The 24,106-nt window shown below is 45.0% G+C and overlaps 1 protein-coding gene across 1 annotated transcript in view; it reads right to left on the minus strand.

Moving 5' to 3' along the window:
• Positions 1–298: 298 nt before the first annotated feature.
• The window catches only part of ADCY8 (adenylate cyclase 8), a 220,710-nt gene continuing 196,902 nt past the window's right edge, over positions 299–24,106 (minus strand). The window contains exons 15-18 of the mRNA XM_032610032.1: positions 18,712–18,858; positions 12,291–12,383; positions 3,711–3,825; positions 299–871 (exon numbers count right to left, since the gene is read on the minus strand). Coding sequence (XP_032465923.1) covers positions 387–871; positions 3,711–3,825; positions 12,291–12,383; positions 18,712–18,858 — 840 coding nt within the window. The 3' untranslated portion in view covers positions 299–386. The remainder of the gene's footprint in view (positions 872–3,710; positions 3,826–12,290; positions 12,384–18,711; positions 18,859–24,106) is intronic.

Below are 24,106 nucleotides of genomic sequence, written 5' to 3' on the forward strand. Positions count from 1 at the left end.
AATGCAGAGTATTTATGTATTGGTTTATAGGAATATTATCTATTAACATTATCCATTAATATTATGGTGTGCCAGGTACAGGACAAGCACTCTTGGTAAACGGCAGTGCTTAATGATGAGCCCACTGTATTGAGTCTCTGTGTACAGGTCCCTTTTCCCTAGTCAAGGACTAGGTCTTACTTATCTTTGCTTCCCGATAAACCTTGTATGGAAGAGATGACCAAGAAATGTCTGTGACGGGAGAGAAGCTCAAATCGTGTCTTCGATCTAGTGCATCCAAAGACCAACGAAACCATCCTTGTTCTAAAAAAAATTAAACCTTTTTATTAGTATATTTATTTTATATATAAAAGAAATACAAAAAAAGAAACACAAAGAAAACACTTTTATGGCAACTCGGACTTGTCGGTGCCTTCGGCTTGGGCTCCCGGCTCAGGCCCACTGGGTGTCAGCAAAGTCCGCCGGTTGTAATGGCCCTTGATGATGCCCGTGTTGTTCTCATTCAGGAGCTGCTTCTGCCTTTGCCTGTTGAGGGACTGGACGAGGCCCAGGACGACCGCGGCCAAGGAGTACTGCCCGGGCAGTCTTCTCGGCGGCAGGATGAATGGGTTGGGTTGGACTCTTCCCAGGAGAAAGTACGTTTTGATTTTTCCTTCCTGTTCACTGATGCCCTTCACATAGATCTCCCCTCGGTAGTCAAAGGCAAAGCCCTGGTCCTTCAGGATGAGATAGGTCTCCTCTGGGACCTGGATTCTGCCGCTGACTCCTGTGCTGTCCATTCGACTTGCCAGGTTCACGGTTTTGCCCCAAATGTCATACTGTGGTTTCTTAGCGCCGATAACGCCAGCTACCACTGAGCCGTGACTGATGCCTGTGGGTGAACCAGAGAAACAAGAGATGAGAGAAGAGGGACATCAAGGAAGGGGCCGCTCCCTGCCTGGGACAGGGACCCTTAAACGAAGGATGTGATCTCTGCGGATAAACTGCAGGGTACAGATCCAGCCTCAGTCACTTATTAGATGTGTGATCTGGGTTGGGTACTTAACAGATTTGGACCTCACTTCTCTCATCTGTCAAGTGGAAATAATGAAAGGACGCTGGTATGAGATGATATAGGTAAAGCCACTGGTATATTACCAGAAACCAGTGAGTGCTCGAGAGACAATAATCATTACTCTCACATGGATGCTGACTTGTCTTAACCTGCGGGACGGACAGGGCACTGATGTCGGGATGCTGGGATCGCCGCTTGCCTCTGTGGTCACAGTGCCCTGAGAGCTTGGGCAACACCTTTTCCTTCCCTGTCTTAGTCTACGTCCTCAGCAGCATTCCCTGGGTCCGTGGCCACAGCCTCCTAACACGCCTCCCTGGATCCCTGCTTGTCCTCCTGCAGACCAGACTCCACGCTGCTGCCGGAACCAGAGGGACTCTCTCATGCACGTCTGATCAAGTTACCACCCACTTCAACACCTGCCACAGCTCCTTTTGCCTATGGGCTAAAGCCCCGGCTCCTCAGGTTCACAATCTAGGGCTTCTCAGAGCTGGCTCTTGCCTAACTTGCCAGCCTCATTTTTGTCACCCCCCTCTCCCTCCCCTTTGCACCGTCTCCATACTGCACTGCCCGAGTTCCCCTAACCTGCTGGCTTTTCCACCTCTGTGCCTCTGTCCCTGGCTTTCTCTCTGCTTGGACTGTCATTTACCCCCAATCCCACAGGTTATTTGGTAGATCACAATTTCAAGACCTCCTTCTTCAGGAAATACAGACTTTTTTTAAAAGGAATGACAGTATTCCACTAAACACATTCATGGGCATATATGTCTCCTTTTACTAGACTAAGGATTTCTCATTCATTCTACAAATATTGACTAGGCATCTACTATAAAGCAGACACTGTTCCAGGTATCGGGGCTATGGTGGGAAAGAAAAAAGACATAGCCCTGGCCCTCATGGAGCTTACCTTCTACTGGGGAGAGACAGAAAATAATTTTAAAAATGCAATATAGTATCAGTGAATGATAAAGGTGATAAAGAAAAACCAATCAGGTTAAAGGGATAGAAAAATAGAGGAGGGTGTATTTTGGAGTAGGGTGGTTAGGAAAGGCTTTTCTGAGCAGAGATCTAGAGAAAGTGATAGTATAAGCCATGCAGATATCTGGGTTAGATCATTCCAGGCAGAGGGAAAAGCAAGACACACACACACACAAACACACACACATACACACACACACACACACGTATAAGATAGAACTGTGAACTTCGAGAAACAGCTCTTGCAGAATGCATGGGAATCACAAGGATGGACATTGCCCTAAAATTTGCAGAGCCCTTCCATAACCACCAGCCCATTCACATCTTTTCTTACTACTATGAGGTAGGCAGGGGAGGTAATAATATAACTCCCAGTTCACACATGAGGAAACTGACACTCAGAGGGGTTTAAACAACTTGCCCAAAGTCATAGAGCTGGTTACAGCAGACCCAAAACACAAAGTGAAAGGCCCAATCCCATTGGGAACATGATTTTCTAACCTCTGAACTATGCCAGGAGAATAATGTATCACACCAAGGGTTGGCCTTAATTCCAGCAACATCTCCTGAAATTACACAGCCTTTGTTCAAGGTTATAGTTCTGCTTTTTATTCCCAGTTCAATCATGTATTCAATGATTTCAGAAGGGACATGTAGGGTTGTTGGAAGATCTGGAAACAAGCCCTGAGCACCCCATCCATAGATCAAAATATAAAAATACCACTCATTTATTCCAGTGAACAAAGGCATGTGACATTCCTTAGATCTGACAAGTCAGGCATGGGTATTACCTGACCCTTTATACTTGAAAGCTGCTAAGGGAGAACCAAGAAAGTAAAATGGCATGCCAGCCAGAGGATACCTAAGACATGAGGATGGCCGTAACGTTTGTTTTAGGCCGTATGCTGGCCGCCAGAATGTCACTGGTCTCAGTCGGGGAATCCTGGAGTCGCTGCCAGGTTGACCATTTGGTTGTGTGATTGTAGGCCAGTTACTCCCCTTCTCTGGGCCTGACTTTTCCCATCTGTAAAATGTGAATGTGGACCAGAGCAGGGGCTTTCAGACTATGCTTTAGGAGGCCCCCTCCAGACTCCGCAGAGATGCTGAAGAAATTAACAAGTTATACAAACTGTAGATGACTATTATCACATAGCTGTGACTGTTGTCATTTTGCACAAGGGAGTCCCTAAGCCCAAAGAAGGATGAGCTGTGTGGCCGAGTGAAGAGCTATAGAGCTAACTGCCTGTCCCTGGCTCAAGTCAGCATGTGACATCCCCAGGAACAGAATCCTCCTTTTGGCTCAGGGTGTTATCCAGGAGAACGGGAGAGTAACGCATTGACCTCCAGTATCTGGTGATGTAGAAGACGGGAGGAAACGATTGATTAGACAGCTACCTCTCTCATCAGGGCCTTGTGTGGGTGGGATTCTGGACAAGCTGGAGGAGAGGTGGCTGTGGTCTGTCAGCTGCTTGGTGTTTCCGCACACAGGCCAAAATCCTTCCACTGCTTCCAGCATCTTGAGTGAGAGGAAGCCCAGACAGGCCTGTCCTTGGTCAGGTCACAGGCATTTTGTGGGAAAAAGCTCCCCTGGCTTGATGCCCAGGGCACGGGAGGGCTCGATAGAGCAAGGCCAGACAGCTCGGTGGGTCCCCGAGGTGCCACACTTCCAGCTGCTACTCACCAATCCGGAGCTCAAAATTGTTGAAAGAATGCTTGTTGATCTCCTGTATGCTTTCGGTCAGGGCGAGAGAGAAGTCGGCCAGGGCACACAGATGTTCCCACTTATCTTCACATTGCTGTAGCAAACATGAGAGAAGAGGTCATTCGACGGGGCAGACAGGAGCATTGCTGCAGCAGGGGTCTGGTCTGTGTCCTACCTCACCCACACATGCCTTCAAGGGAAGTGAGCAGGTGTGTGAGCCCTGTCCACCTAAGTCAGTGTCCAGAAACACAGGGTACCAGGAAATTTGTTTCAGAGAGTGTAATATGTGTGACTCTCAGATTCCATTCCCCACCCCTACCCTTGTCTGTTCAAGTTGATGCTGTTCACGTGTGTGTGTGTGTGTGTGTGTGTGTGTGTGTGTGTACACACCCTTATGTTCATATATGTGAGGTTTCCAATCTAGGAACCATGTCTATTTCCTTTGAAGTACTCACAGTGTCTGTTTAATAGATGTTTCACATAGACATTTGCTCTCTGAACCTCAGTTTCCTCATCTATATAATGGGGATAAGCATAGTTGCCCTGCGTACCTCATGAGGACTGAATGAGATTGTGTATGTGAAAGAATTCTGTGCCCCTCTAGAGCAGAGGTTGGCAGTCAGTAAATGGCCAGATAGCAAGTGTTTTAGGCTTTGTGGGCCGTGTGGTCTTTGTCATGACTACCCAACACTGCCATTTTAGCCAGAAAGGAGCCATAGACAAAATATAAATGAATGCATGTGGCTGTGTTCCAATAAAACTTTATTTACGAAAACAGATGGTGGATACATCAGATCACCAATATAGCAGTTGGGATGATGGTCTATCAGTATTTCCAAACTGAAGTCATTTTTAAATCAATACTTCTAATGCTAGCATCCAGTGTTTACACGTTCTACCATTGCCACACATCAAACTAAAACCTATACAGTGTTAATTATTTACATTTAAATTTGTTTGTGGAGGTGGTGATGCTGGGGAGAAAATACTTAAATTTTTCATTAGAAGCTCCTAAGTCAATGAGGCCTTGAAATACAATATTTGATATATGTTTGTGTATTTGTGTCTTGGGGGTATAATTTTAAATTATAACTACAGTATATACTCTGGCTTAATTATACTTCATTAAATTATTTTATGAAAGAATCATATCTAGGTTTCAAAGATTCACTTATATATTCCTTGACAGCTACTGGCCCAGTACAAAATCCATGTTTTCCATATTCACCACACTGTTGCCAGCTGTACCTAACAGTTCCTTTTTTCAAAAAATGTATTTTATTTAAAAAGTTCTTTTTAACATCTTTATTGGAGTATAATGGCTTTGTATTATTGTTAGTTTCTGCTGTATAACAAAGTGAATCAGCTATACATATACATATATCCCCATATCCCCTCCCTCTTGCGTCTCCCTCCCACCCCTCTAGGTGGTCACAAAGCACCAAGCTGATCTCCCTGTGCTATGCGGCTGCTTCCCACTAGCTATTTATTTTACATTTGGTAGTGTATATATGTCCATGCCACTCTCTCACTTCATCCCAGCTTACCCTTCCCCCTCCCTATGTCCTTAAGTCCATTCTCTGCGTCTGTGTCTTTATTCCTATCCTGCTCCTAGGCTCTTCAGAACCATTTTTTTTTAGATTCCATATATATGTGTTAGCATATGGTATTTGTTTTTCTCTTTCTGACTTACTTCACTCTGTATGACAGACTCTAGGTCCACCCACTTCACTACAAATAACTCAATTTCGTTTCTTTTTGTGGCTGAGTAATATTCCATTGTATATATCTTCTTTATCCATCCACATCTTCTTTATCCATTCCTCTGTCGATGGGCATTAAGGTTGCTTCCATGTCCTGACTATTGTAAATAGTGCTGCAGTGAACATTGTGGTACATGACTCTTTTTGAATTATGGTTTTCTCAGGGAATATGCCCAGTAGTGGGATTGCTGAGTCATATGGTAGTTCTATTTTTAGTTTTGTAAGGACCCTCCATACTGTTCTCCATAGTGGCTGTATCAATTTACATTCCCACCAACAGTGTTCCCTTTTCTCCACACCCTCTCCAGCATTTATTGTTCCTAGATTTTTTGATGATGGGCATTCTGATTGGTGTGAGGTGATACCTCATGTAGTTTTGATTTGCATTTCTCTAATGATTAATGATGTTGAGCATCCTTTCATGTGTTGGTTGGCAATCTGTATACCTTCTTTGGAGAAATGTCTATTTAGGTCTTCTGCCCATTTTTGGATTGGGTTGTTTGTTTTTTGATATTGAGCTGCATGAGCTGCTCGTATATTTTGGAGATTAATCCTTTGTCGGTTGCTTCGTTTGCAAATATTTTCTCCCATTCTGAGGGTTGTCCTTTCTCTTGTTTATGGTTTCCTTTGCTGTGCAAAAGCTTTTAAGTTTCATGAGGTCCATTTGTTTATTTTTGTTTTTATTTCCATTTCTCTAGGAGGTGGGTCAAAAAGGATCTTGCTGTGATGTATGTCATAGAGTGTTCTGCCTATGTTTTCCTCTAAGAGTTTGATAGTGTCTGGCCTTCCGTTTAGGTCTCTAATCCATTTTGAGTTTATTTTTGTGTATGGTGTTAGGGAGTGTTCTAATTTCATTCTTTTACATGTAGTTGTCCAGTTTTCCCAGCACCACTTATTGAAGAGGCTGCCTTTTCTCCATTGTATATTCTTGCCTCCTTTATCAAAAATAAGGTGACAATATGTGCGTGGGTTTATCTCTGGGCTTTCTCTCTTGTTCCATTGACCTATATTTCTGTTTCTGTTCCAGTACCATACTGTCTTGATGACCGTAGCTTGTAGTATAGTCTGAAGTCAGGGAGCCTGATTCCTTCAGCTCCATTTTTCTTTCTCAAGATTGCTTTGGTTATTTGGGGTCTCTTGGGTTTCCATATAAATTATGAAATTTTGTTATAGTTCTGGGAAAAATGCCATTGGTAGTACGGTAGGGGTTACATTGAATCCGTAGGTTGCTTTGGGCACTATAGTCATTTTCACAATGTTGATTCTTCCAATCCAAGAACATGGTATATCTCTCCATCTGTTTGTATCATCTTTAACTTCTTTCATCAGTGTCTTATAGTTTTCTGCATACAGGTCTTTTGTCTCCTTAGGTAGGTTTATTCCTAGGTATTTTATTCTTTTTGTTGCAATGGTAAATGGGAGGGTTTCCTTAATATCTCTTTTAGCTTTTTCATCATTAGTGTATAGGAATGCCAGAGATTTCTGTGCATTAATTTTGTATCCTGCTACTTTACCAAATTCATTGATTAGCTTTAGTAGTTTTCTGGTAGCACCTTTAGGATTCTCTATGTATAGTATCATGTCATCTGCAAACAGTGACAGTTTTACTTTTTCTCTTCTGATTTGGATTCCTTTTATTTCTTTTTCGTCTCTGATTGCTGTGGCTAAAACTTCCAAAACTAAGTTGAATAACAGTGGTGAGACTGGGCAACCTTGTCTTGCTTCTGATCTTAGTGGAAATGGTTTCAGTTTTTCACCATTGAGAACAATATTGGCTGTGGGTTTGTCATATATGGCCTTTATTTGGTTGAGGTTAAGTTCCCTCTATGCCTACTTTCTGGAGAGTTTTTATCATAAATAGGTGTTGAATTTTGTTGAAAGCTTTTTCTGCATCTACTGAGATTATCATATGGTTTTTATCCCTCAGTTTGTTAATATGGTTTATCACATTGATTGATTTGTGTATACTGAAGAATCCTTGCATTCCTGGGATAAACCCCACTTGATCATGGTCTATGATCCTTTAAATGTGCTGTTGGATTCTGTTTGCTAGTATTTTCTTGAGGATTTTTGCATCTAAGTTCATCAATGATATTGGCCTGTAGTTTTCTTTTTTGTGACATCTTTGTGTGGTTTTGGTATCAGGGTGATGGTGGCCTCATAGAATGAGTTTGGGAGTATTCCTTCCTCTTCTATATTTTGGAAGAGTTTGAGAAGGATGGGTGTTAGCTCTTCTCTAAATGTTTGATAGAATTTGACTGTGAAGCCATCTGGTCCTGGGCTTTTGTTTGTTGGAAATTTTTGATCACAGTTTCAATTTCAGTGCTTGTGATTCGTCTGTTGATATTTTCCATTTCTTCCTGGTTCAGTCTCGGAATGTTGTGCTTTTCTAAGAATTTGTCCATTTCTTCCAGGTTGTCCATTTTATTGGCATATATTTGCTTGTAGTAATCTCTCATGATCCTTTGTATTTTTGCAGTTTCAGTTGTTACTTCTCCTTTTTCATTTCTAATTCTGTTGATTTGAGTCCTCCCTTTTTTTCTTGATGAGTCTGGCTAATGGTTTATCAATTTTGTTTATCTTCTCAAAGAACCAGCTTTTAGTTTTATTGGTCTTGTGATTGTTTCCTTCATTTCTTTTTCATTTATTTCTGATCTGATCTCTATGATTTCTTTCCTTCTGTTAACTTTGGAGTTTTCTTGTTTTTCTTCCTCTGATTGCTTTAGGTGTAAGGTTATGTTGTTTATTTGAGATTTTTCTTGTTTTCTGAGGTAGAATTGTATTGCTATAAACTTCCCTGTTAGAACTGCTTTTGCTGCATCCCATAGGTTTTGGGTTGTCGTGTTTTCATTGTCATTTGTTTCTAGGTATTTTTTGATTTCCTCTTTGATTTCTTCAGTGATCTCTTGGTTATTTAGTAGTGTATTGTTTAGCCTCCATGTGTTTGTATTTTTTACAGATTTTTTCCCTGTAATTGATATCTAGTCTCATAGCATTGTGGTCGGAAAAGATACTTGATACGATTTCAATTTTCTTAAATTTACCAAGGCTTGATTTGTGACCGAAGATATGATCTATCCTGGAAAATGTTCCATGAGCACTTGAGAAGAAAGTGTATTCTGTTGTCTTTGGAAGGAATGTCCTATAAATATCAGTTAAATCCATCTTGTTTAATGTACCATTTAAAGCTTGTGTTTCCTTATTTATTTTCATTTTGATTGAACTGTCCACTGGTGAAAGTGGGGTGTTAAAGTCTCCTACTATTATCGTGTTACTGTCGATTTCCCCTTTTGTGGCTGTTAGCATTTGCCTTATGTATTGAGGTGCTCCTATGTTTGGTGCATAAATATTTACAATTGTTGTATCTTCTTGGATTGATCCCTTGATCATTATGTAGTGTCCTTCTTTGTCTCTTATAATAGTCTTTATTTTAAAGTCTATTTTGTCTGATATGAGAATTGTTACACCAGCTTTCTTTTGATTTCCATTTGCATGGAATATCTTTTTCCATCCCCTCACTTTCAGTCTGTTTGTGCCCCTAGGTCTGAAGTGGGTCTCTTGTAGACAGCATATATCCGGGTCTTGTCTTTGTATCCATTCAGCCAGTCTATGTCTTTGGGTTGGAGCATGTAATCCATTTACATTTAAGGTAATTATCGATATGTATGTTCCTATTACCATTTTCTTAATTGTTTTGGGTTTGTTATTGTAGGTCTTTTCCTTCTCCTGTGTTTCCTGCCAGAGAAGTTCCTTTAGCATTTGTTGTAAAGCTGGTTTGGTGGTGCTGAATTCTCTTAGTTTTTGCTTATCTGTAAAGATTTTAATTTCTCCATCTAATCTGAATGAGATCCTTGCTGGGTAGAGCCATTTGGTTGTAGGTTTTCCCTTTCATCACTTTAAATATGTCCTGCCCGTCCCTTCTGGCTTGCTGAGTTTCTGCTGAAAGATCAGCTGTTAACCTTATGGGGATTCCCTTGTATGTTATTTGTAGCTTTTCCCTTGCTGCTTTTAATATTTTTTCTTTGTATTTAGTTTTTGATAGTTTGATTAATATGTGTCGTGGCGTGTTTCTTCTTGGATTTATCCTGTATGGGACTCACTGCACTTCCTGGACTTGACCATTTCCTTTCCCATATTAGGGAAGTTTTCAACTGTAATCTCTTGCAATATTTTCTCAGTCCCTTCCTTTTTCTCTTCTTCTTCTGAAACCCCTATAATTCGAATGTTGTTGTGTTTAATGTTGTCCCAGAGGTCTCTGAGACTGTCCTCAATTCTTTTCATTCTTTTTTCTTTATTCTGCTTTGCTGTAGTTATTTCCACTATTTTATCTTCCAGGTCACTTATCCGTTCTTCTGCCTCAGTTATTCTGCTATTGATTCCTTCTAGAGAATTTTTAATTTCATTTATTGTGCTGTTCATCATTGTTTGTTTGCTCTTTAGTTCTTCTAGGTCCTTGTTAAACGTTTCTTGTATTTTCCCCATTCTATTTCCAAGATTTTGGATCATCTTTACTATCATTACTCTGAATTCTTTTTCAGGTAGACTGCCTATTTCCACTTCATTTGTTTGGTCTGGTGGGTTTTTACCTTGCTCCTTCATCTGCTGTGTATTTCTCTGTCTTCTCATTTTGCTTTACTTATTGTGTTTGGGGTCTCCTTTTCACAGGCTTTAGGTTCATAGTTCCTGTTGTTTTTGGTGTCTGCCCCCAGTGGGTACGGTTGTTTCAGTGGGTTGTGTAGGCTTCCTGGTGGAGGGGACTGGTGCCTGTGTTCTGGTGGATGAGGCTGGATCTTGTCTTTTTGGTGGGCAGGACCACGTCCAGTGGTGTGTTTTAGGGTGTCTGTGAACTTATTATGATTTTAGGAAGCCTCTCTGCTAATGGGTGGGGTTGGGTTCCTGTCTTGCTAGTTGTTTGGCATAGGGTTCTCCAGCACTGTGGCTTGCTGTTTGTTGAGCGGAGCTGGGTCTTAGCATTGAGAGAGAGATCTCTGGGTGAGCTCTCGCCAATTGATGTTACGTGGAGCCAGGAGGTGTCTGGTGGTCCAATGTCCTGAACTCAGCTCTCCCACCTCAGAGGCTCAGGCCTGACACCCGGCCGGAGCACCAAGACCCTGTCAGCCACATGGCTAGGTACGTGGGGAGTTTCTTGCCTTTTGGGAAGTCTGAGGTCTTCTGCCAGCATTCAGTAGGTGTTCTGCAGTAGTTGTTCCACATGTAAATGTATTTTTGATGTATTTGTGGAGAGGAAGGTGATCTCCACATATTACTCCTCTACCATCTTGAAGGTCCTCCACAATTCCCTTTTTGATCACATTTCACTTCCTTTCTACAAATTCTAACCATGCCCACCATTTAAGAACTGATTTAACTGTCATTACTTTTTGATAGTATTTTATTGTAAAATATAAACCTATTTGTATATTTTTAACACTGGAAATATTTGACAAAACTCAGATTCTTTACCATAATAATAAAGTCATTTTAATGAACTTGTTGTATAATGATTTAACTCTCCCTAACTGTTAAACATTTACTAAGCAGGACTAACCAAGTCTTCGATAGATAGCACTATTACATACATGCTGTGCCTGTAAAGATACGGCATGATGGTAATATCTAGGATACTAGTGTGTCTATTTGAGAGGACCACTGCTGAAAAGAGATATTTCAAATTTTCTTGGTATAGGACTTGAAATGTGTAGCAATTTGCAATGAAATTTGTTATTAGAGGCAAAAATATCACCAATCCTTTTTGTAATTTGGAAGCACTTAGGTCACTCTCTCTATATTATTATACTTCTTTGCTCTCCCAACTCTTTGCTTACATTTTTTAGCTTAGACTGCACACTGGCCTGCAACTGTTAATTTACATCTCTGCCAGTCCCTAGGCTGTGAATAACATAAGGGCAAAATATGATTTAGTCATCTTTGGGTCCTGAGTTACTGGCACACCCACAGAGTTCAACTAGACAACACTTGCATTTCATAAGAATGTTTAAATTTAAAGAGGTTAAGTGATTTGCCTCAGAAAATAAAACTGCATGTTGACAACAACAAAAAACAGAAACAAACAAACAGATGGTGGGCTGGATTTGGCCTGGGGGATGTGTTTCTGGACCCCTGTGGCAGAGTGATGTGCACATGTACCTAATGACTATAAAGGTTTCTTCTCAGATAGTCGTGGAATAGTTCTAGGTTTTTAGTTGGAAAGTGAGCAAAGAAGAATGAGGTGGAATGAGGATTCCTCTCCCTGGCCGCTTATGCCCATTTCCATAGAGCATTTATGGAGGACCTACCAGGTGCAAGACTTTGTGTGGCTAGCATGACTCTATCTCAGGTAATTCAGCCATGGGCCCTGGAAGGTGGATGCTAGTTTCCCACGTAACACTAGTGTCTGGCACAGTCACCTCTCAAAAAAGCAAAGCTATTATTATTATTACTTTTGGAGGAGAAACAAAAGTAAGAATAAAACAGGCTGGGATCAGGGGTTTAGTAACACCCACAATTAAATCATAACCAGGGTATTTCTTGGTCCTGATTTTGTTCATCTAGTGAACAGCGAGGTTCAGAATGAAGACTAGAGGCTTCTCAATCATAAGGAAGCATCAGTACCCCCAGTAGACCCTGCTTACCTCAGGAGTACAGGTACTGCACACGCCTAGAATATCCACTTCATCGGATTTTCTCCCTACCTGTCCCCAGGTTTCCTGGTGATGACAGCCCCACCACCTTCAGCAACCTGACCAGAGTAAGGTCCCTGCCATAGGCTGTGGCTGAATGCAAAGCATTCCTTTACCTGTTTTTCAGGTGACAGGCCTGACACGGCCATGTAGGTGCTGCCAATGGTCTTAATCTTTTCAATGTCTTGAAACCGGTCTTCACCAAGCAGCTGAAACAGATTCAGGCAACAGTGTCAGTCCTGGTATTTGTGCTCCCCCTGGGGCTCCTGGCAACAGGCCCCTGGCTCACAGTGAGGACCACCTCAGACTGGTTTAGCATCCTTGAGGTAGCCACTCTTCTCTCTGAGAATCAAACATTCAGGCTCTCAACAGATATCTATTGAGCACCTGCTAAGTGCCAAGTGCCGAGATGGGTGTGACCAGATACTCTTAGATCTGTTTCTAAGAATCTTTGAAATAAACAAAAGCTATCTTATTAGTTTAAAGAAGAAATTGCCAATATTCCCAAATCCATCAACACATCCTTTTGGCTTTACTCTCAGCATGCATGTAAAAAGCTTAGCATTTCCTGCCAGTACCCTGGTCTAAGCCACCATTAGTTTACACCTGGTTATTGTATTGCAATAACGTACCTAATCCCAGTCTTTACCTCCACACTCCCAGCATGGCAGCCAGAGTGATCCTGTTTAAATGGAAGTCAGACCATGTCCTTGCTCTGTGGCTTCCCGTTCTACTCAGGGTCAAAGCCAGAGTCTTCACCATGCCCTGAAAGACCTGCCATGCCCTGTCCCCTTCGCTCACCCTGTTCCAGCCACACTGACCTCCTTGCTGATCCTAACAAGCCAAGCCTGTTTCTGCCTCAGGACCTTTGCACTTGCTGTTCCCCTGTTGGGACGCTCTTCCTTCAGACAACTACATGGCTCATCCCTCACCTCTTCCAGGTCTTTCCTCAAATGTCATCCCAGTGGAGTCTTGCTGATCACCCCATGCAAAACCGAACACAATATCCTGTCCCCACATACATATTCTCATCTTCTTCCTGCTTTATCTTCTCTCCTTAGCACTTACCCCTGACTGTGCTTATTTATTGTCATCTTTCCTACTAAAATGTAAAATTCCTGGAGGCAGGTATTTTTGCCTGTCGTATTTACTACTCAGCACCTAGACAGAGCCTAGCACACAGTAGGGATGGATGAATACCTGTATGGAAGAATGAGTACCATCCTTGCCATTTCCTCCATCCTCACCTGCAGTTTGGATTTTAATGCCAAGGAAGGGAAACCTTGGTCTCTTATTTAGCAACTGTGCTAAGAGAATAATGCTCTCTCTGCTTGTCCCCCCACCTCAAAAGTCCATGTCTTAGTCCCTGGAACCTATGGATATGTTACCTTACGTAGTAAAAAGGACATTGCAGACGTGATTAAGTGAATGATTTTGTGATGGGGCAATTTCCTGGGTTATCTGTGTGGGCTTGTAACAGGGAAGAACAAATATGACTCCATATCAGATCCGTTTCTTTTACTTTAACCTTTGTATTCTATTGCTTTTGCTATAAGTTAATCACTAAAGTGATGCTGCCTATAGGCTTAAAGTATACATAATGGCCCATCTCCAGGAACCCTGCCTCTCATGCCTGAGGGTGAAGCTAAAATACCTTACTTTAAGCTCACAGGAAACATCCTGACCAGGCCCACCTATGAATGGCTGCAGGAAAGAGGAAATTAACACATCCCCTCCGGAGTCTGGCAGGAACCAGGGCATATGCAACGATGTACTGCTTTCTTTTCTTTTTACTTTGCCTCCTTACTTCCCCCTCTTTCTTCTATAAAAGAAACTAGCACCCAAACCCAGGCAAGATGGTTCTTTAGGACACTAGTCCACCACCTTCTCTGTCTGCTGGCTTTCTGAATAAAGTTGCTATTTCTTGTCCCAGCAACTCGTCTCTCCATTTATTGGCCTGTCGTGTGGCAAGCAGTATGAGCTTGGACTCAGTAATGGGCTCAATGTAATCACAAGGGTTCTTGTAAGTGAAAGAGGAAGGCAGGAGGCAGAGAGAAGATGTGATGGAGCAAGCAGAAGTCAGAGTGATATGATTGCTGGCTTTAAAGACAGAGAAAGGGGCCACAAGCCAAGCAGGACGGGGGCCTTTAGAAGCTGGAAAAGGCAAAGAAAGAATTCTCCCCTGGAGCTTCCGGAAGCAACACTGCCCTGCTGACACCTTGATTAGCCCTGTGAGATCCATTCTGGATTCTGACCTCGAACCTATAAGAGGATGAATTGCTGTTATTTCCAGCCACTAACTTTGTGGTCATTTGTTACAGCAGCCGTGGGAAGCTAATTCAGCAACTATTGGCTGAGCTTCTACAATGTCTGATGAACAAGACACATGAGGTCCTAGCCATCACGGAACCAACAGCCCAGGCAGGGGTGTCCGATGTTAGATAAATCATCACACTAACAGGTGTCCTACCTCAATTTTAGTAAAGTTTATGGTGGAAACATACCGGGAGTAGGAATAAAGAGGATGGATGATTTTGATAAAATCTGGAGCATCTGGGACCACTTCCCTGAGTAAGTGATTTCCAATTTCAGTTGTGAAGAGTGAGGGGGGTTTTTCTAGCAGTGGAGCTTGTGTAGTAGGAGGTGGGGAGCACGGAAAGGGTTGGCAGGGGCATCCAGACATGCCTTTGGCTGCCCACCTGCCTCCCTCTGCCCGCTTACAGCTGCACTTCCCCAGGGTCCTGGGGGAAGATGAAACTCTTCCTTCCTCTCCTCTTCTGAACTACTTGGGTGAGGGCCAGTTTCAGGTCCAGGCAAAGCTACCTCCTCTTCAGAAGTTGATCAGGAGTCAGCAAGAGGCTTCGCTATTTCATTTACTAACCACACGGCAACTTTATCCACTCTCTAGCTAAAAGCCTCAGGAGTCATAGTGGGGTTCCTAATCAGCCCCTTGTTCATCCTCTAGTCCGCGTGGAGACCCGAGATGTGAGAGGGCTCTTCAGCCTTCCAAGAGGCCGGGGTGGGGGCGGGGGTTGAGGAGCCCTGGTGCTGGGCTGTTGCAGACCCAGTCCTGGAGCATGTGCTCTGGGCAATGTTCAGCCTTCCTCGGAGCCAAGTTCCTGTGGCAATTGCATCAGCAAGAAGAGCAGTATGGTTACTGACGGGTGTCTGGCTGGAGCTTAGTGAGGGCAGAATCTAGAGGGTCTCTTTTGACCCAAAGAAAGAAGGCAAGTCTGGGTGACCCAAGGACCCACGTGAGAAAGGCTGACAGTGCTTGGGGTTGGCAAGCCAGGGAAAGCCTTTTTTTTCCCCCTTCCTGTTGACTACATTCTTTTCTTTCTTCCTTCTCCTCTGCTTCCTCTCTTCTTCTTCCTCCCCTTTGCCTCTCTTCTTTCTCTTCCTCCTTCTCGTCTCTGCTTCTCCTCTCTCTCCTCTTTCAGCTCTTCCCATCTCTCCTTTTTCCTCCTCCTGGTCTGGAGCTGAGCTTCCTGGACCAATTCCTTCTCTAAGCCACTCCTACTTCCCTCTGCAAACACCCATCTCTACCACTAGGGGCGCTGTCCCCCATCGCTTTATTGGGAAGACTCCAGGGTATCTATCGATACAGTTTGGACCACCAAGATACAGACTTACTTCACATTTATTTATTTCAGTTTAAAAACATGGAAGTGATAATTTTGGGGATATGCGGTGCTATAGATTTTAAAATAAAACAAAGCTTGACGTCTCAACCTTCAGTCAGATTGAGCTTTTTACTAGAGTTATTTTAAAAAAAAATTTGGGGGGTCTTCCCTTGTGGCGCAGTGGTTGAGAGTCCGCCTGCCGATGCAGGGGACACGGGTTCGTGCCCCGGTCTGGGAAGATCCCACATGCCGCCAAGCGGCTGGGCCCGTGAGCCATGGCCACTGAGCCTGCGCGTCCGGAGCCTGTGCTCCGCAACGGGAGAGGCCACAGCAGTGAGAGGCCCGCATACCGCAAAAATAAAAATAAAAATAAAAATAAAAATAAAAAAAATTTGGAAGTATGTTTTGGATCGGACTAGTCCACCATCACCTTACTATTTGCTAGATGGTTTCTGTCTCCTATGAGTTAATTAGTTGACTAGTCACTTTAGTGAGCATCTGTTATAAGCACCTCTTATGTTCTAGGCACAGTAGGAGGGCCTGGGGACTTAACAGAATACATAAGAGTATAATTTTTTTTTTGTTCTTTGCGGTACGCGGGCCTCTCACTGTTGTGGCCTCTCCCGTTGCGGAGCACAGGCTCCGGACGCACAGGCTCAGTGGCCATGGCTCACGGGCCCAGCCACTCCGCGGCACGTGGGATCTTCGCGGACCAGGACACGAACCCGTGTCTCCTGCATCAGCAGGCGGACTCTCAACCACTGTGCCACCAGGGAAGCCCAAGAGTATAATTTTTATCTTCACGAGTTAATGGCTTAGCACAGAGAATGGGATAAAGGTACCATTACCACAGAATCACCCTCCATTCTCCACATTGAAAGGCCCTCTATACACGTGTACTTACCACTGACTCCTTGTGTAAAGGGAACTCATAGTCACTCTGTCTCTCACTGGACTGTGTATCCATGAAAGGCAAGAAGTGACTGTGTCTTATTTATCTTGACTCCCATCCTCATTCCTAGGACAACTAAAACGGCCATTGTTGAGTTTATGACTCCAAAACCAGCACCATGAAATGCCAGTTAAGTGAAGATCAGCGCACATGGTGATTAAAAATCCAAACAGTATGGCCGACCTCGGTTCAAAACTTGGCTTTGCCACTTAGTGGTGTGTGACAGTGGGCCCTCTTGGTGTCTCTGAATCTCAGCTTTGCTTATTTATAAAATGAAGGCTAATAATTCCTACCCTGTGGCTTTGGTGTGAGGGATAAACAACAACTAAATGTTATATATGGAAAAAGTCAACATGTGGTAGACACCTGTGGAGATTAGTAAGAGGGGTCTCTGCCCCAGAACTAAGAGGCAGATTTGTAAACTGAAGGGTTTCATGCTCTATGATGGAAGAGTTTTCAGAGTGTAAGTTTTTCATTGAAAAAAGGGTGACAACATTTACCTGGGTAGAGGGGGGATTAGAAGAGGCTTCACAAGTAGAGATGATGTTTGAATTGACTGTTAAATGAGTACTAGGTTTTCGGCTGGCTGTGGAACCAAGGGAGAGAGGACGGGGTACGGTGAAGGTGGCATTATTTCTAGGCGGAAAGAGCAGTATGTGAAACCGCCAGGTGGGCTTGTGATGGCTTCTAAGTAGGGAGATGGTGCTGGATGGTGGACCAGGTGGCATATGGCGGGAGGTAAGGCTGGAGAGGATGCAGGAGCAGTAAGTGCAAAGCCTCGGAGGCCTTCTGAGAAACTGGCAAAGGGAGACACCAATGGGTTTCGGGTTTCAAAGGAATGTGACAAAATACTCCAGCTTTTGGTGGTTGGTGATGGTCGGATGCAGGAGGGTGAATGGTAAGACGACTGTGGTCATGCAGGTGAGAAACGATATGGCCTAAAGCAAGATAAGGGCAGCTTTGACTGTGAGGTGGTGAGGGGACTCCACAGGACTGTCTAGATGGAAGGTGGGGATTAAGGGAGAGAACTTTGTCTAGGGTGATGGAGTAGATGCCATTGGTACCCAACTCAGCTCTCCTTTATGGGGTCTTCCTCCAGGGTGCCATCAGGGCTGTCTGCTGACAATGTATTGCTGTACCCATTCTTCGGGAAGAGCCCTGGAAGCCCCCTGGCTGGTGATGCCTGGGAGATCACACATACCCACCAGGGCAGCCCATGGCCAATGGCTGACCAATACAGGTGTACAAAAGGCTTGACTCAGTGGCAACCACTCTGTGGTACCACTTATACTCCTGCGCTCCCTGGGGAATCAGGCTGAGGATGCTAGACGTTAGCTGAACCCACCTTTTTGCTTGGCTTCTTCCCTGGCATTTTCTCAATCACTCACTAACCTCCCATCTCAGGTTTAGGCATGTGGATGGACACAGGTGTCCTACTTCAAGCTGGGGTGTGAAGAGGGGAAGAGACCCACTCCTGCTAAGTCTATTGATGTAAATAAAGTTCAGCATGAGTATCCCCCTTGTTCCTGGAAACTGGAAGAAGAAAGTACCATCTGGGGTATGTTTATATTTTGATGAGGTCTCTGACCAAATGCTAATTGATGGTTTTATCGTAATTTGAGCCGATGGAGAAATGTCCCCATCAGTGCCCAGTCTCTGTGATGCCAGTGCCTGCACAGCACTGGCCTCCGATCAAGTCCTGGTTTTGCCATTGGCTAGTTATGTGACATTGGCTTAAGTTTCTAACCTCTTTGAAGCTCACATTCCTGATCCTCCAGGAGCGAAGACAGACAGGGTTTATCTTGTGTGATAATTGTGTTAACCAAATTAGATGATACCTGTTTGTGTTTACAATGCGGTCTGGAATTCTTTAAGTGCAGAAATCGGTTACAATGAACAACACAATGCTATGACAACACGGATGCTTATTTGTGATTGTAAATTTCTCGGGCTTCTGTTTACCTCATCGAAGTCCGCAATGATCTCATTCAGCAGGCGTAGGCATTCCACTCCTTGGTTGTTCATTTCAGTCTGAGAGTAGAAGTCTGCAAACCCTGGGATGGAGGCAAACATCACCCCAACAGCATCATAGGATTGAGAATACAGCTCCTGGACAGAGAGACACACAGAGGGAGCCAGAAACAGTCATCAGAGGTGAGGGTCTGCAGTGACGCTCCCCGTGTGTACCTGCCCCTGCAGGCATGCACAGGTACCCACAGAGAGGACAGAGAATGGGGGCTCTGCCATCATCTCATCGACACCTTAGCCTCGTCACCACGTGGGCTGCGACCATTGAAAATTCATGGTCTCCGGCCTCAGCTGGGCCCAGAGTTCCGCCTGCCCATCCTTTTGTCCTCGGTCAGCTTCCTTTTCTGTTCTCCCCAGTGGCTATAGTCCCAACACACACCACTCTCCTTAACTTCACTGTCCGCTTGATTCCCCTCAGTAGGTGATCTTGTCTCTGAGGCTCTCACGTTCCAAACTCATACAATCAGGTAGTTCACTGTATTTTCATCTCCCCTGTTTCAGCTCCAGACAAAGCATTTTCCCTTCTCCTGACGAAGATCAATGCTTCTTCCTCATCTCTCGATCCCCCTCTAACTTCTTCAGCAACGTCCTCCTACAGTGGATCCTTTTCTTTCTTCTTTCTTTCTCCTCTCCTCCTCCACTTCCTGTAAGTGTCTCCTATAAGAAAAAGTACAAGGTGCCCCGGAACCTGCAGACACTTGTGACTACCAGCCTATCTCTCTTCATTCTCACCAGTACTTCTCAAACGAGTTTTCTCCACTGCCTGTTCCTACCTCTCTCCATGTCCATTCACATCTCAGGCTGAAACGAAATGAAACTGGAGCAGGTCAGACTGCCAGACAAAATGGGAAAACCTCTACACGAACCCCTGTCCAAGTCTTCCTGGACGCTCTTGCATGTGGCGATCACAGCCAAGTTCATAAATCTCCTGACTTGCTAATTATACCGCATCTGTTTTCCTTGTGCCTGGCCCCTTCAAGGATTTATTTTTTGCTTATCTACTGTCTTAAATGTTGGTGATTGCTACGGTTCTGTCCTTGACTCACTGCATGGTTCAAAGTTGACATACTTCCCTGGGCTATCTCGTTCACTCTCAGCCTTTCACGTGTGAGTCTCTAAAACCCTATTTCCAAGTCGGTTCTCCTTGGGCTTCAAGCTCCTGTGTCTCAGGCTGGGCTGCCCTTGCACTCCTCAAATCATAAATGCTGCACCTGAACGCATTTCCTCTCCACCTAGAACTGTTCCTGATACTTCATTCTCTGACTCAGTTGGTGGCACCAGCATTGACAAATCATCAAAGTTAGAAACCCTCAGAGTCAACCTTGACTCTTTCTTCCCCATCATATTCAGATTCAACAAATTACCAAGGCTGCCTGGGTTTCTTTGTGTTTCCTAAATAATTTTTTCTAACCCTCCCATCATTTCTTTCTATCAGGCCCTTCCTGTTTTCCTCCTTGACTATTAATATGAGAGCCTAGTCCTGGGTTCAGGACTGAACTTATCTCATCCAAAGGCATGCTCCGTATGGCAGCCAGAGTGATATTTCAATGATACAATATTGACCATGGCTCTCCTATTCTTAAAGCCCTCCAACTGCCCTTGGGACAAAGCCCTCGGGACACATGAGCACGACATATATTCACATATTCCTGCACTCCCCTCCTCCTGTCTCTTAAGCTTCATTGCCTGCAATTCCCTGTGTTGGACCTTGTGTCCCAGAAACACCGAAGCATTTGTACTTTTTGTGCCCACTGTAGCGGATGCTGTACGTGCCCGGTCTGCTTTCTCTCTTCCAAGGTCCGGCAGTCAGCCAGCCCTTGCGTTTCTTTGCATGGAGTTTTTCTGTGGCCACTGGAGGGCACTCTGCCCATGTGAGCTGCAGGCTGAAAGCTCCGGGAAATCAATGCCCCCCTCAGGAGCTGCTCTTAACAAATGACTGATGGGAACAGGTGTAGAGTCCTCAGCAACTTCACGCCTCGGGCCAGATAACTCTGAGGGATGCTTTCTACACCATTGTCCGAATTCTCCACCGGGATTCAGCTCCAGTCGCCCACAGAGGTAACTAGTCTGATAATGCCTCATTAACGGGTACTTTCCTTTCCGGACCTTCCTTCTTACTCTCCTGTCTACCTGGGTGGGTTTCCTGGGACCACTTCCAAGCAAATTACTTGCACTCGAATCTTCGTCTGAAGGTATGCTTCTGGAAGAAGCGAAACGAAGACGCACACGCTTCAATGCTTTCATTTTTTACCATCTGTCCCTGGATGGGATATGTCCTTCCTTCCTTGCAATAGCATCCCCAACCAGGCTAACTCTTGTTTTCTGCCTTCACTAGCCACCTAGGTACCCTGTCTTCCTACAGACCTTCCCAGACTCACTGATGGGGGCAGGAGGCTGACTCGGGCTGTGGCAGCACCTGGGTAACTCTACACAGAGCCCTCACCACCTGCATCATTGCCTTTAAAATGTCCATCTCTTCCTTTATGTGTGGAGTCTGCGAGGGCAAAGACTCCATGCCGTTTATATCTTAGTTCTTTCAAATCATCCAATTAGTATGCCTTGGATGCCTGCAATGTAATGCATGCCCTATACAGGGTCTGGTACGAGGTAAACATTCAACATTTTGTTGAGTTAATGACTCCTTAGCCTGTGTAGGAAACGTTAAAGCTTACGAAGCACTTTCATATGAATTCAATGCTTTAGCCCTTGCAATTACCCTGTGAAGTAGGTACGATGATTATACCCACTCTACAGATAAGGAAGATGAACAGGGAGGAGTTAAGACATTGGGATCATGCTGTTGGTAGTGGAAGAGAGGGAGCTAAAGACGTCCAGGGTCTTCCTCACTCTGCATACCTGGGTGAAAGATGGTGTCCCTGATTGACGATCAGTTGACTTGAGCTTAACTGTAGATGGATCTGAACGGATGCTTTCATTAGTCCTTGTTCAAAAGAGCAGAGGTGGGGGCTTCCCTGGTGGCGCAGTGGTTGAAAGTCCGCCTGCTGATGCAGGGGACGCGGGTTCGTGCCCCGGTCCGGGAAGATCCCACATGCCGCGGAGCGGCTGGGCCCGTGAGCCATGGCCGCTGAGCCTGTGCGTCCGGAGCCCGTGCTCCGCAACGGGAGAGGCCACAGCAGTGAGAGGCCCGCATACCGCAACAAACAAACAAACAAACAAACAAAAAAACCACAAAGGAGCAGAGGTGGCTGGTGACCAGCTGGATTGGGTTGGGTTGCGGGACAGTGTGGATTGTAGCCTAGGAGCAGAGCAATGGTACAAGGCTTTCTGAGGCTGGGCCATTCACCTTGGCCTTGAACAATGGAGTGATACTGCAGGAGGAGTCTGACTGTCTGCTGTATGGGTCCAAGGACCTGCATAAGCAAACCTACAGAACCGCATCCTCCAAATGGCTGTGATATGGTGGGAAAAAAACCCTCTGTTTACTCCGTTTCCTACTGTATTAGTTTGCTCAAGCTGCCTAACAAGGTGCCACAGACTGGTGGCTTAAATATCACGAGTTTACTTTCTCACAGTTCTGGGGTCTTGGAAGTCTAAGATCAAGGTGTTGGCAGGGTTGGTTCCTCCGGAGGATGCGCCCCATGGCTTACACGTGGCCTTCTTCTCCCCGTACCTTCACACGGTGTCTCTTCGATGTGTGTCTGTGTCCTAATTTCCTCTTCTTATAAGGGCACCAGGCACATTAGACGACCTCATTCTCCTTCCCCCTCCCTCGGATCTTCTACCCAGTGTCCCCCATTGATGACCCCCAGCTGGGTGTCAGAGGGCTTGCAAGGTCGTTGACGTGGCCCATGCTGGTCGGTCTCGCCCCCTCCAAGCCAGCAGGGAGAAGGGGGTGGGGGGACTTGGAGGGGCACATGGGAGAGCTCCAGCCACCTGCCCACACCTTTAAAGATGTCCCCATCAATGGACTTGCTCCAATCAACCACTTGGAGTGTGCCATCTGTTTCTTTCTATTTTTGGTTCAAAGAAGATAAAAACACTGTAAACTGGGGAGGGATTGATGAGTATAGAAGACTATTATTGTTTTATCGTCATCCGCCTCTGGCTGGACGTACAGGTTTGGGCTTCGCAGAGGATTCTGAGTGTATGAACGCTTCCCCCTCCGCCCCCCACTCGGAAGCCGAGGTGAAGACTTTGGTCTCCTCTTTGCACAGGGAAGCAGAGTCCAGTCCTTCATCGGCCCAAGCCTGGCTGATTCCAAGCCCTGTGTGTCTTATACTAAGTTAAGCCACCTCTCTGCAGGGGAGGAACCATCTCTGAGACTGTTGCCCTTATTGCATCCTCAGGTCTCCACTCAAACGTCATGTCCTCAGAGAGACCTTCCATGACCCCCCAGTGTAAATGCCCCCTCTTCACACATGCTGTTCCCTTATTTAGCTTTTTCTACCCTCGCAGAACTTAGCACTACAGGCTCTATGTTACATATTTCTGCGTCTGTTTTCCCAGGAGAACATGTGCCTCATAACAGAAAGGACCTTGCCTTCTTTGTTCACCGTTTGAACCCCAGGATCTAGAATTAACTCCTGGCACATGGTTGGCCCTCAAGAAATCCTAGCTGGACGAATGACTGAATGAGTGGGTGAGAGGTGGGGCTGGGAGTGGGAAAAAGTAGAAGAAGTAATGACGGCTCATAATTGTCAGAAATAATAATAGCAACAACCAGGATGCTCGTAAAATGTGCCAAACCCCACTTGAGCCCTTTACACACAATAACACATGTAAAGGTTGTAACATACACTTGGGAAGTACTGTTACTTTGGAGATGAGGAAAATGAGGTCCGGAGAGGTTCACCACTTGTTCATGGTCTCAAAATAATGAGAGGAAGAGCCAGGACGGAATGCAAGGCACCGAATGACTTTTCTCTACTGAGCCCCCCTCACAGCCGGCTGCATTGGACACTTCCCGTGCTCTTACCCCGCTGAATTCTCACACCAACTCAGCAAGGTTGGTGTTATTTCCTCATCAGCTGGATGACAAAATGGACTCAGAGAGGTTGGGTAAGCCGCCCCAAGTCACACAGCTAGTTAGTGGCAGAGATGGAATTTGTGCTGTGTGGACTGTCCAGCACCTGAGACAGCTGCCCTTGTCAGTGTCCTTTCAGCAGGTCTAATAAGCCAGGATGAGTGAGCAGGTTTCCCGGGACTCAGCGAGAGCGTGCCTGACACGGATGACCCAGCCCAGCTGGCCTCATCAGCAAGAAAGTCCCTGCCTGGGGTGGTGAGTGCTACTCTAAGCCGAAAGTCCAGTGGTACCGCAGAAGCTGCCAGAACCTCTATGTGGGTGACACAGAGGTTGGCCCTGGAACAG

Source organism: Phocoena sinus, chromosome 17 (assembly GCF_008692025.1).
Source record: "Phocoena sinus isolate mPhoSin1 chromosome 17, mPhoSin1.pri, whole genome shotgun sequence".
Taxonomy (NCBI): Eukaryota; Metazoa; Chordata; class Mammalia; order Artiodactyla; family Phocoenidae; genus Phocoena; species Phocoena sinus.